At 34.7% G+C, this 12,744-nt stretch overlaps 3 protein-coding genes across 4 annotated transcripts; all 3 read left to right on the top strand.

Annotated features, from left to right (window-relative positions):
- The first annotated feature begins 270 nt into the window (after positions 1 to 270).
- Positions 271 to 4,980, top strand: LOC104905656 (pelargonidin 3-O-(6-caffeoylglucoside) 5-O-(6-O-malonylglucoside) 4'''-malonyltransferase). Of its 2 annotated transcripts, none has more exons than XM_010694256.4 (3): positions 271 to 794; positions 2,341 to 3,050; positions 3,961 to 4,980. In XM_010694256.4, the coding sequence occupies exons 2-3, from the start codon at positions 2,342 to 2,344 to the stop codon at positions 3,975 to 3,977; spliced, it is 726 nt and encodes a 241-aa protein (XP_010692558.2). In that variant the 5' UTR covers positions 271 to 794; position 2,341; the 3' UTR covers positions 3,978 to 4,980. The 2 variants fall into 2 exon arrangements, with proteins under 2 accessions (XP_010692558.2, XP_010692557.2); XM_010694255.4 differs by having other exon boundaries at positions 2,337 to 3,050.
- Positions 4,010 to 4,558, top strand: LOC130589731 (pelargonidin 3-O-(6-caffeoylglucoside) 5-O-(6-O-malonylglucoside) 4'''-malonyltransferase-like). The gene has a single exon (XM_057391248.1). The coding sequence runs from the start codon at positions 4,010 to 4,012 to the stop codon at positions 4,556 to 4,558; it is 549 nt and encodes a 182-aa protein (XP_057247231.1).
- Positions 4,981 to 8,781: 3,801 nt separating the features above from the next.
- On the top strand, positions 8,782 to 12,738 carry LOC125491531 (pelargonidin 3-O-(6-caffeoylglucoside) 5-O-(6-O-malonylglucoside) 4'''-malonyltransferase-like). Its single transcript, XM_048645860.2, has 2 exons — positions 8,782 to 9,254; positions 11,945 to 12,738. The coding sequence occupies exon 2, from the start codon at positions 11,946 to 11,948 to the stop codon at positions 12,726 to 12,728; it is 783 nt and encodes a 260-aa protein (XP_048501817.1). The 5' UTR covers positions 8,782 to 9,254; position 11,945; the 3' UTR covers positions 12,729 to 12,738.
- Positions 12,739 to 12,744: the final 6 nt, after the last annotated feature.

Genomic DNA, 12,744 nt, shown 5'->3' with positions numbered 1-12,744 from the left:
ATTGTTATTTATAAATCAACCCATGTTTATGTGTGTAAAATCGTGCTTACTGTCATAAGTACAACAGTAATCTCTACATCATGTTAAAGTTGCATCGATTATCGTAATTCACCAGCTTTTTCCCCAAAAAAAGTGCAATTTATAAGACCCTTGTTTGTGTGTTTAAGACACTTGTTATTTATAAATCTACCATTATTAATATGTTTGAGACAACTATTATTTGTATATAAGACCCTTGTTTATGTGTGTAAAATCATACTTACTATTAAAAAATACAAATGCAATCTCTAAAAAAAAAAGTAAATAAATATTTTTTATGTGAAATCCTCCAATTATTTTAATTTTGCACTTTAATTTACTCCTCTTAAATGTAGCGCTATCTTATCCATATATCTAACAATAGGTCCTTATATCTAAGAATAGGTCTTAAATGTTGAGTTTTTATCTCCTTGAAGAAAAAAAAAAGAGTAGGTTTTGATATTGATTACACCTAAAAAAACAGAGTATGAAAGTCAAGTGTAACTGACTTTGTGGGTCTCTCTACAATTAATTAACATTTATGTAAAAAAAAAATCTTTCTCCCAAAATTAAATTTGATATTATCCTAAAATTAAAAGAATCTCTCTCTCCCAACACTACCACTACCCAACCCAAATAGCCAAAAAGGCCAAAACCCAATTCGTCTACTGTGAGCAGTGAGTGAAGACTGAAGCTGTGAACTGAAGCAACGTAGCCACCGCACCGAGCACGTCAAGTCGGCAAGCACGGAGCACCGCCGGAAAGCAGCATTGCAGGTAATTTTAAAAAAAATATCAAGAACTTGAAAAAATGATTTACTTTATGAAGTCATAAAGTCATAAAAATATTGCTCAGATAGTCGTAGTTTCTTTTACGACTTTCTGCCAAGTTCAGTTTTCAAGTATATATGTTATCAGCTTATACATAATTATTATATAAGTTTATGCATATTTCATACTAGTTATACATATTTTATATCAGTTTATAATTACATTTGCACAAATTATTGGGTGTAAATATTACACCATAATTTATGGTGTAACAATTTACAAACAACAGCTTCTTTTGTAAAAAGACCTCAAAGGATATGGCATGAAACAAGTGACAAAATAACATGAGTTTTATGTCATTATTTGTATGGTCCATATAAGTCTTGTTGAATGTATGTCATTATATATGAATGTTACACCATAAATTATGTTGAAACATGTTACACCCAAAACGCACTCTTATATTTGATATCATTTTAAACATATTTGTTAAAAACTAATAACAAATATCTATAAACTAATAACAAATGTTTATAAACTTGTATACTGAAAATTAGTACGTTTGAACTAATAACAAGCATGTTCAAACAAGGATGCATAAACTAAAAATGGTTTTACATAAACTGATAACAATATAAACTGACATGGCACATACTCATCTTCGCCAAGATGCTTTCTCGAAAGTATTACTACCTCCGTTTCATTTTAATCTACACACTTACACTTTTCATGCATGCCAATGCAAAACTTTGAGGACATATATCTTTAGTTTTGTATTTGTAAAAATTATAAAAAGTACATATTAATAAAATACATGTTATGATGAATCTAACAAGATCCCACATGACTATATATTCATTCGCGTATAAATCACAAATGATGGGCAAAGTGAAATTTGTGAATAGTGTAAAATGTCTAAGTGTGTAGATTAAATTGAAACGGATGTAGTATATGGGAGGGCGGGAGTACTTTAGAGAAAGCATCAATGAACATTAACTATTATATTGGCGGATTAAACTAACATGGTCTCATTAAAAGAATATAGAACAATCAATGTACAACTATTATATTGGCGGATTAAGCATAGATTCATCAGATATAAATGTTCAATTACATGAATAGTTGCATCACCCACAGAATTTTCATTTCACTTTGACATAAAGATATGTATAATTTTAGTTTATCAAGTATAATATACAACCTGTGCATTGCGCGAGATTTATAACTAGTAATATTCATAAAAGAAAAACCTTAACATAAATCTTTTATTCGAGTACTCTCCAATGTCACGCCAAGATAGAGGTTATAGTTTGAATTGATATATGAATTAAGTGAAAATTATGATATATAGTTGATTAATTAAATAAACTTCCACCATCAAGAAAGAAAAGAAGGTGATAAATCCGTACCTTGCTCATGAATCCGCCACTGGTACAACTAATTGCGATAGTAGATACATTTGTTATTAGTTCATGCATATTTCATAGTCTAATTTCTTTGACGTGTTTGTTTGATTTTCCATTAACTAAAAATATACTATCCTTGAAGCAAGAATGGAAGTGAAGATTGTAAGCAAGAAGTTGATAAAACCAATAGTAGCAACTCCGGATAGCCTCCGCAAGTATAAAATATCATGCATGGATGAGGTGAATGCAACTATGAACGTGGTTACCATTCTTTACTACCCCTTCAATCAATTCTACACTTATAAAGGTATCATCAAGACCTTAGAGACTTCATTGTCTCGGATTTTACCTCGCTTCTACCCCTTCGCGGGGAGATACATTAAGGAGCATCACACTGTCGACTGCAACGACGCGGGAGCTGAGTTCATGGAGGCTGAGGTCGACGCCTACGACCTCAAACAAGTCATTACAAACTTGGAGCCTGATTATCTTAATGAGCTGCTCCCCCTTGAAATTGGTGCTGCGGATGAGATCACAGACCCTGTTTGTGCTGTCAAAGTCACCAAGTTTCGATGCGGTGGGATAGCCCTTGCTGCATCCGTTTCGCATCGAATCGTGGACGCCTGCTCCATGGGCATCTTCGTGTCTGCGTGGGCGGAAGAAGCCACACTTCGGGAAGGTCAATCGAGGACTATTCACCCTTTTCATCCCCCTCGTACCTTCCTGGCAAGAATTTTCCTCCTGAAGATTTTGGAGTCAGGAGGACCAGAGAAGGTTCGACGGTTGTGTGCAAGAGGCTCATATTTGACGCCGCGGCCATCGCTACCCTTAGGCAGAGGGTTAGCCACCTTTCCAGGTTAGTACATGGCAACGTTGGTAGACATGGCAGTAAAAGAACTAACAAAAACAGTGGTACTTTATCTTAAGTCCGAATTTTCATCCTTAAACTACTAAATCGAAGCAAACATATACGGTATATAACAAACTGATTTATATGGAGTAGAACCGAAATTATTCATGTTTAATTAACAGTCACATAAAACAAGTGGTCAAATGGTGCAAACTGCACAAGCAATGCTTTTGATCTATAGTCATTAGATAATTAGGATATGGATTTAAAAATGTAGGAGTGAAATGTAATATTATCGTTTCATTATTCATTATCTTTGCTTCGAGTTCATTTGTTCTTTATTAATTGCTACATTTCCCTTGTTTAGGAGTTTCATATTAATTGCTACATATTCATTAATATGTTATCTTTATATTTTTTACTCATTACATGGGTACCTCATTTTATCTATTTCTATCTCTCTCTCATGTTCCTTAATATGTGTGCATTCTTATATGTAGCGAATATAAAGAACGGAGGAAGTATGAGTTTTGCACTAATGACTAGCTAACGAGTAGGACCAGATTTGCCAGATTTAACAATGTAATATTTCCTCTGTTTCATAAAATGAAACCATGTTGTTTGGTACGCAGTTTTATGAGGCGATATGGTAGATTAAGTAAAGAGACAAATTATTTAAACTAGATTAAGCAATGAATAATCGAATCACTATTATTATTGGTGCTTAAATTATTTTTTATTTTTTTATTTTTTTGCATTGTCGATTATCCTTTATTCTTAAATTATGTGCCATGAAACTTAGTTACAAGTATTATGAAACAGAGAAACTGAGTATGTATGTAATATTATTGACAACTTAAATATGATCATATATATACTCTTTTTATATGTTTGGTGGTTGCAATGTAATTCACAGCGTGCAATCAAGGGTAACAGTAGCGACCGCTTTTCTAACCGAAATTCTGATGCGTATTGATCGGAGAATAAGAGGCGGAATACCTCGAGCATGCCAAGTGACACAGTGCATCAACATACGAGAAAGGACGAAGAATCCGGTAGTGGCCAAGTATTCCGTTGGCAATTTGGTGGCATTGGGGATCAATGACTTAACCCCCGAAGAAACAGTGGAGTTAAAGTACGAGGACCTAGTTCCCCTCGTAATTAAGGGGATTCGGGAAGGCATACGCAACTGCTGGGATATACTTTCCGACGACAAGTTGGTGAACCGAGACTTAGCTTCAATACAGAGGTATAATCAGGATGATGTTAGGGGATTTTGGTTCACTGATTTTACCAAGTTTGGATTCTATGACATTGATTTCGGATGGGGGAAACCTGTTTGGGCCAGCCTCGTTAATGCCTCTGAAGCAAATCTTATCATATTTATGAATAACAAAAACAACGACGGTTTAGAGGTGTATCTGCTTTTGGAAAAAGATGAACTGCCTTACCTGGAGAATGATGAGCAACTTAAACTATTAAATTCTGAAACAATACGAAACGAGCCTGTGTGACCCGAACAGGGGGAGAAGAGATTTGGTCCACTTTATAAGCTCAAATGGGGTTTCACACTAAAATCAATTGGTGATATTAATGTAACAATCTCTCATCTTTCTCCGATGTGGGACACTCACAAGTGAGCTTTCAATGAGTTTCAACCTAAATTAGTCGTTAAGTTCCAAACTACCATCCCAATTTCCGCCTGCCTGTGAGGCTGTGATGATCAATCAAATAAAACATTTTAGATTTTCATGTATTCTGCTTCTTTCTTTGTATCATTAGTTTGCTTCATCATCTATTATTTGATTTCAAGTTTGTATGTATTTCTTTAATGTTGTTGCTTCATTGCTTGTTTAATGACTATGAAAGTTGTGTACTTTGTCATACAAAACTCAAATACGGCAAGAAGCAAATAAACCTACTCTTTTTCTACAAAGGTTAACCTTTTAGCACTGCTGCAAGTTTATTCAAAAGGCGTATTAATATTCCCTCGTTTCTTTTTAATAGTTACACTTTACTTTCTCACACTTTCCAATTTAAATGTTTGAATATTAATATTTCTAAATTTGCATTGAAAAATTATCGAGACGAATCAGATGTTACCCATTAATCATAAATGATGGAAACACAAGTTTGTGAATTGAGTCAAAATTCAAAGTGTAACTATTAATGGAGATAATCAATTTTATAAAATTTATAGAATCATTTCAATTGAATTCAAATATTAATTCTGATACTAATTGTAAATTCTTATTTTTCCAAAATAAAAATATAAAGATCGATATAGAAAGCATGCAAGTAAAACGTTTTAAGTGATTTCTGCCATCTTTCAAACTCTTTCATCTTCTCTTAAATGCTACAACTAGTTTCTGCCATACATTTATCTTTTAAAAAGTAATCATTTTGCCGTACATTAAAGCTAAGAGTAGGTCCTTATTTAATTTGTTATTTCTACTTCAAACACATCATATGTTGGTTAGCCAAAAAAAACGTCGGTGGTCTAACTCATGAATCATGATGTACGTCTTAAATAAAGGAGTTACCAGTCACTAGTGATTTCAAACCATTAGCAATAACCATTTTGCGAAATAAAAATTGGTGGAGGATTCAAAGAAAAAAGTGCAAAAGTATACCGATTGAATTAAAATATTGTCCGATCTCGATATTATTCAACAGAATATAATATAAGATAGGAAAAAAATAAAAGTGATTTTATGAACCTTGTTTGTGTATTTAAAATACTTATTATTTATAAACCTACTCTTGTTTATGTTTTTTAAGACACTTATTAGTTATAAATCAACATATGTTTCTATGTGTTAGAGCTTATCTTTTTATCCAAAATTATGGTTGTAAGCTAAAAAAAAAAAAGTAAAAGTTGCATTATTAAGCATGGTTGACCAACTTTTAGGCCCGTCCCTAAGGGGTGTTTGGAGAGGCATTGGCCAAGGACCCCAGCATAAAAGGAGCCCAATACTCTAGGTTTTAAAATAGAACTAGGCAAAAAAAAAAAAAGCAAATCTCAACAGTCAACACGTGCGTGAAGAACGACGCTCTCTGAAAACGGAAATAGTGAAAGCAACTCTTCGTCTTCTTGATTCAGCGGTTCTTCACTTCTTCTCTCTCACTCTCTTTCCAAGATACAAAATAAAATCTTCTTTTGATTTCCAAAATTTTCTCTAACCTCTTTTAAACTTGTTGAAAATTTTTATATTTCCAAAAAAAAAAAAAAAAAAAAATAGTAGTTAACCTTCCCTTAAATATGGTAACAGGAATTATTTTTCTACAATTTATACAGGGAAGAATATATAGGATTTGTATAATGCAATACTCATAAGATTTAGTCTCAATCAAGTTAAATTATTAAGTTATTATGAAATTAAGAATATAACTAAGGGTTTTGGCCTTTGGGAAATTTGTTGTCGACATTCGGTGAAGTGTCGAGTTCTCTGTTATTTGTTGGGGTTCGCTGGATTGTCGTGCACCTGTGCCTCTACCGATGGTCAGACGGTGTTCGATGCTGGAACATTTATAGGGTAATGGGTTTGAAACTCATAAGGGTATGTACTAGAAGAGGAGGGGTCTAGTATGCAAAAGGCTAGAGTGCATCAAGTGGCAAAACGCATTGATAAACCAAGGGAGACAGAAGACTGGCCGCGAGTCGCGACAACCGTCGCGAGTCGCGACAGGCGTCGCGGGTCGCGACCAGCGCCTCGCGACTCGCGACCAGCGCCTCGCGACTCGCGAGCTTCTTCGCGAGTCGCGACGTGTCTTCTGCCTTGGAATGCGAAAAGATGCCTTGACGGTTTTATGTCCGTTGTGATGTTATGGTCTCATTTTAATGACCTTTAAGGTCCTTAAATCAGTAGATTAAAGGCCTTTGATGGGTGATTAAAATAGGAGTTATGGGATTAACTACTCTAGTCAATGAAAGGTTTATTCTTCCTATATAAACCTTGGGATTCCTATGAGTAAAGGGTTAGAAGAAAATCAGATTTTCTATACTCTCAAATACTTCTTGCTTTGCTTAAGAGAAACCTTGCAATCTTCTCTTGAGTGTTTTTCACAAACACAAAAACACAAGTTATTGTTGATTCACTTAGAAGATCATCTAAGTGGATTGTTTCTCTCCATTGTATCTCATTAGTTATTTTGTGGTAACCCGGTGATCCTAGAGGGGCGAAATTAAACTAGTAGGAAAGCGTAGTTTCCGTGCCTTGGAGTGGATATCCGGTTCTCTCATTGATCACACTTCTAACATTCGATGGTCTGTCATTGCCGCCTGCCGAAGTCCCCCGCGTCTTCAGACTTCAATCTTGCTTGCAATTGGCTGCTGCCGCCTAGTCAAGGTGTTGTCATTCTATCTCTCTTCTCTAATTTTCTATGATTTGAATGTCCGGTATAACTGTGTTGGATATATTTATGTGCAATTATGGAGGGAGATATTCAGACCACTTATTAGTAGATATTTTATCCTACATGTACTTGCTTTCCTGAACCTCCAATTTAATCTCACTGCCTTTTATGTTGGTACATCCGTAGGTAGGAAGGGTTGGTGGCGTTTTAAACCAAACTAATGATTAATTAATACCATTGTATTTGTAGACTTGTAGCCCTTCTAGTACAAATTGCAATCATAGAACCCACTTTTGTGATATGTTATTATCATGTATTAAATGATGGCATATGAGTTGTTTGAACAATATTTTTTGGTAAATGTATGTGCAAAATTGTATTCGCTTAAACAACGGATTTATTTAATAAATAATATCAAATGTTTTATCTTGTTCTATTATAAATTTTATTTTTCAGGGGCACCGATCTCCTATTTTGCCTAGGGGCCCAAAAAGATCAGGACCGAACTTGCCACCCCCCAAAGTGCAATTGATTATTTATAAGAGCCATTATTTGTGTATTTAATCATTTGTTATATTTAACCAACCCATGTTTATGTGTTTGAGACAATTGATATATATAATTAATCCATGTTTCTATGTTAACTCTTACTTTTTGTCAAAAAAATACAATTGTAATCTCTGAAACAAGTAAAGGGTGCATCGATTAGCATGATTCGCCAGCTTTTTTCTCAAGAAGTGCAATCTATAAGATCCTTATTTGTGCGTTTAAGACACTTGTGTTTTTATAAATCAACCATTGTTGATGTGTTTGAGACAACTATTATTTATAAATCAACCCATATTTATGTGTGTAAAATCATGCTTACTGTCAAAAGTACAACTGTAATCTCTGCAACAAGTTAAAGTTGTATCGATTATCGTGATTCACCAGCTCTTTTTCCAAAAAAAAGTGCAATTTATAAGACCCTTGTTTATGTGTTTAAGACAATTGTTATTTATAAACTAATCATTGTTAATATGTTTGAGACAACTAGCATTTGTAAATCAACCCATGTTTATGAGTGTAAAATCATACTTATTATCAAAAACTACAACTGCAATTTCTGGAAAAAAAAGAAAATAAATAATTTTTATGTTAAACCCTCCAATCATTTTTATTTTGCACTTTAATTTACTCCTCTTGAATGTAGCGTTATCTTATCCATATATCTAAGAATAGGTCCTTTTATTGAGTTATTTCTCCTTGAAAAAAAGAGAGTAGGTTCTGATACTGATTGCACCCAGAAAAAACAGAGAGTAGGTCCTTTAACATGTGGACTTGAGAAGACAAATAGACAACAAATCTTTCTCAAAATTGTAATAGTAACAAAATAAAGGTTACACTTTGAAAATTTTACTATTCATTAACTACATTTGACCATGCATTTTTTTGTTTCAGATAAAATCAACCGATACCATATGATCCGTTTCAATGTAATTTCATAATATTAACTTCTTAAAATTTTTACAAATACACAATTAAAGTTATTAACTGTCAAAGTACTGCATCAACAAGCATGAAAGTTAAAGTGTAATATTTCTTTTTGTTAAGGAGGAAGTATTAGACATCTGCTCTTCTAAAAGTTATTTCCTATTCCATTCTTTTTATAGTTTATTTTGAATATATTTTCTTTTTGGGGGTAAAGTATGTTCGGAATTTCTAAGTCTATATATTAGTCATTAGGTACTCCTCTTTCAAATTGTTTGAGAAGAGCAGAGTCAGCTCTAGAGGCAACATTGCTTGTAAAAATCCTCGTGGAAACTTTCTACTTTGAGACTTCAGTCTTCATAATTCTTCTTCAGTTATTCAAACGTAAGTCTCAAAATATCTCACTTACCTTTTCTTTTCCAGTACTTCTATTAAGAGCTATCAATAGTTATGCCACCTTATGAGGCACCAAAGCATCATCCATTTTAAAGCATAAAATATCAAGAACTTGAAAAAATGATTTACTTTATGAAGTCATAAAGTCATGAAAATATTGCTCAGATAGTATTAGTTTCGTTACGAGTTTCTGCCAAGTTAAGTTTTCAAGTATTTATGTTATCAGCTTATACATAATTATTAAGTTTTTATGCATATTTCATACTAGTTATACATATTTCATATCAGCCTTTTCAGTTTAAACTCTTTGTTAACAATTTAAGATTTCATGTCAGTTTGTACATATATGCTGCCAGTTAATGCATATTTCATATCAGTTTATAATTACATGCATTTGCACAAATTATTGGGTGTAACTGTTACACCGTAATTTATAGAGTAACATTTTACAAATAACCGCTTCTTTTGTAAAAACACTTCAAATGACATAGCACGAACCAAATGACAAAATGACATGAATTTTATGTCATTATATGTATTGTCCATGTCAGTCTTGTTGAATGTATGTCATTATATATACATGTTACACAATAATTATGTTAGTTGAAACATGTTACACGCAAGACACACTTTTATATTTGGTATCAATCTAAACATATTTGTTAAAAACTAATAACAAATATCTATAAACTAATAACAAATGTTTATAAACTTGTATACTGAAAATTAGTACGTTTGAACTAATAGCAAGTATGTTCAAACAAGTATGCATAAACTAAAAATGGTGTTGCATAAACTGAGAACTGTATAAACTAACACGGTACATACTCATCTCAGCCAAGATACTTTCTCTAAAGTATTATTATGGGAGGAAGGGAGTACTTTAGAGAAAGCATCAATGTACATTAACTATTATATTGGCGGATTAAAGTGACATGGTCCCATTAAGGCTCCGTTCGGTTGGATGTAAAACATTTTCAATGTAAAATGATTTTTCATGTAAAAGATTTTACAATGGAAAATTCAAATGCAAAGCTAATTTTCCTTTGTTTGGTTGAATGTAAGAAAAGTTATGGAAAAGAGAAAAATGAAAGGGGGAAGGAGAAGATGGATAAGAGGATACTAAAAGGTTGCTAAGAAAGAGGGAGGAAAATGTGTTTTCCCTTCTTTTTGAAAGGAAAATGATTTTCACCTAAAGCTCCCTCGATAAAAATCTTATTTTACACCCCTTATCAAACCAAACAACGGAAAATGAAAGGAAAAGGAAAACTCATTTTCATGGAAAATATTTTACACCCTACCAAACGGAGCCTAGAGTGTATGTCCTATTGACTATCAATCGTAGAATAATAGCTAACAATAACAGAATATCAAATAATAAAGCAGGAAAGAACACACCATAACTTTTACGTGGAAACCCAAGAATTGGGAGAAAACCCACGAATATGCACTAGGAATCGATGAACGTTCAAGAAAGATTACAAAAAGTGCTCAAGATCTCTCTCTATAGCCTTTTCTCTCTCTATATGTGTTTTAATGATGAATAATATAATAAAAGGCGTATTAGGGCACCAATTTATAGCCCCTCGAGAAAACCGCGCTTTCGGAACGAAAACCGTGTAAAAACAGCCCCGCCCGATCAGGTCGGGCGAGACCCGCCCGATCGGGCGATTAATCCTCGTAATTCATCCTGCCGCCCGATCGGGCGAGATGGCCCGACGCCATTGGGCGAGCCCCAAACACACGCTGCCCAGTAATTCCTTACGGGCCCGATCGGGCTCCCGCGCCCAACCTGATCGGGCGAGACTTAAAACAGCCATAACTTCTTCGTTTCTTTTCGGAAATGGGAATATGACCTATCGTTGGAAAGATCTTGGAACAAGCTATCACCTCCACTTTGAATCACCTCAAAATCATTTATATATTAAGAGATATTTCCATTCAAAGTTCGCCTTATGCCCAATATGACGTTTTCCCTTTACGCAACCTCATCTCCACACCCATACACCTCCATGAGCTCCATATACTACCATATACCCAACATAGAGGTGATCATGGGTCGGGGCGTGTTTGGGCCGGGGCGCGGTCAAAAAATTTTGCCCATTGGTCGGGCCGGGCCTAAATTCAGGCCGCCTAAGCCCGCTATTTCATCAGATATAAATGTTCAATTGCATGAATAGTTGTATCGCCTACAGAATTTTCATTTCACCTTCACATAAAGATATGTATAATTTTAGTTTATCAAGTATAATAAACAACCTGTGCATTGCGCAAGATTTATAACTAGTTACATTCAAAAAAAAGATGTATAACTAGTTACATTTAATCTTTGAATGCTGTATGGTTGCTTTTATTGAAAATATATATGGCCATGAGAACTACAATAAAGATCTTTTATTTACCCTCACATAAATCTTTTATTCGAGTATTCTCCAATGTTACGCCAAGATAGAGGTTATAGTTTAAATTGATCTATGAATTAAGTGAAAATTATAATATATAGTTGATTAATTAAATAAACTTCCACCATCAAGAAGAAAGACGGTGATAAATCCGTACCTTGCTCATGAATCCGCCACTGGTTGTTATTAGTTTATGCATATTTCTTACGTCCAATTTCTTTGACGTATTTGTTTGGTTTTCCTCTAACTAAAAATATACTATCCTTGAATTGCAAGAATGGAAGTGAAGATTGTAAGCAAGAAGTTGATAAAACCAATAGTAGCAACTCCGGATAGCCTCCGCAAGTATAAAATATCATGCATGGATGAGGTGAATGCAACTATGAACGTGGTTACCATTCTTTACTACCCCTTCAATCAATTCTACACTTATAAAGGTATCATCAAGACCTTAGAGACTTCATTGTCTCGGATTTTACCTCGCTTCTACCCCTTCGCGGGGAGATACATTAAGGAGCATCACACTGTCGACTGCAACGACGCGGGAGCTGAGTTCATGGAGGCTGAGGTCGACGCCTACGACCTCAAACAAGTCATTACAAACTTGGAGCCTGATTATCTTAATGAGCTTCTCCCCCTTGAAATTGGTGCTGCTGATGAGATCACAGACCCTGTTTGTGCTGTCAAAGTCACCAAGTTTCGATGCGGTGGGATAGCCCTTGCTGCATCCGTTTCGCATCGAATCGTAGACGCCTGCTCCATGGGCATCTTCGTGTCTGCGTGGGCGGAAGAAGCCACACTTCGGGAAGGTCAATCGAGGACTATTCACCCTGATTTCTACTCCCCCTCGTACCTTCCTGGCAAGAATTTTCCTCCTGAAGATTTTGGAGTCAGGAGGACCAGAGAAGGTTCGACGGTTGTGTGCAAGAGGCTCATATTTGACGCGGCGGCCATCGCTACCCTTAGGCAGAGGGTCAGCCACCTTTCCAGGTTAGTACATGGCAACGTTGGTAGACATGGCAGTAAAAGAACTAACAAAAACAGTGGTACTTTATCTTAAGTCCGAATTTTCATCC

Source organism: Beta vulgaris, chromosome 1 (assembly GCF_026745355.1).
Source record: "Beta vulgaris subsp. vulgaris cultivar EL10 chromosome 1, EL10.2, whole genome shotgun sequence".
Taxonomy (NCBI): Eukaryota; Viridiplantae; Streptophyta; class Magnoliopsida; order Caryophyllales; family Amaranthaceae; genus Beta; species Beta vulgaris.
The sequence above is the reverse complement of the archived record's forward strand: the minus strand, read 5'-3'. Positions and strand labels throughout refer to the sequence as shown.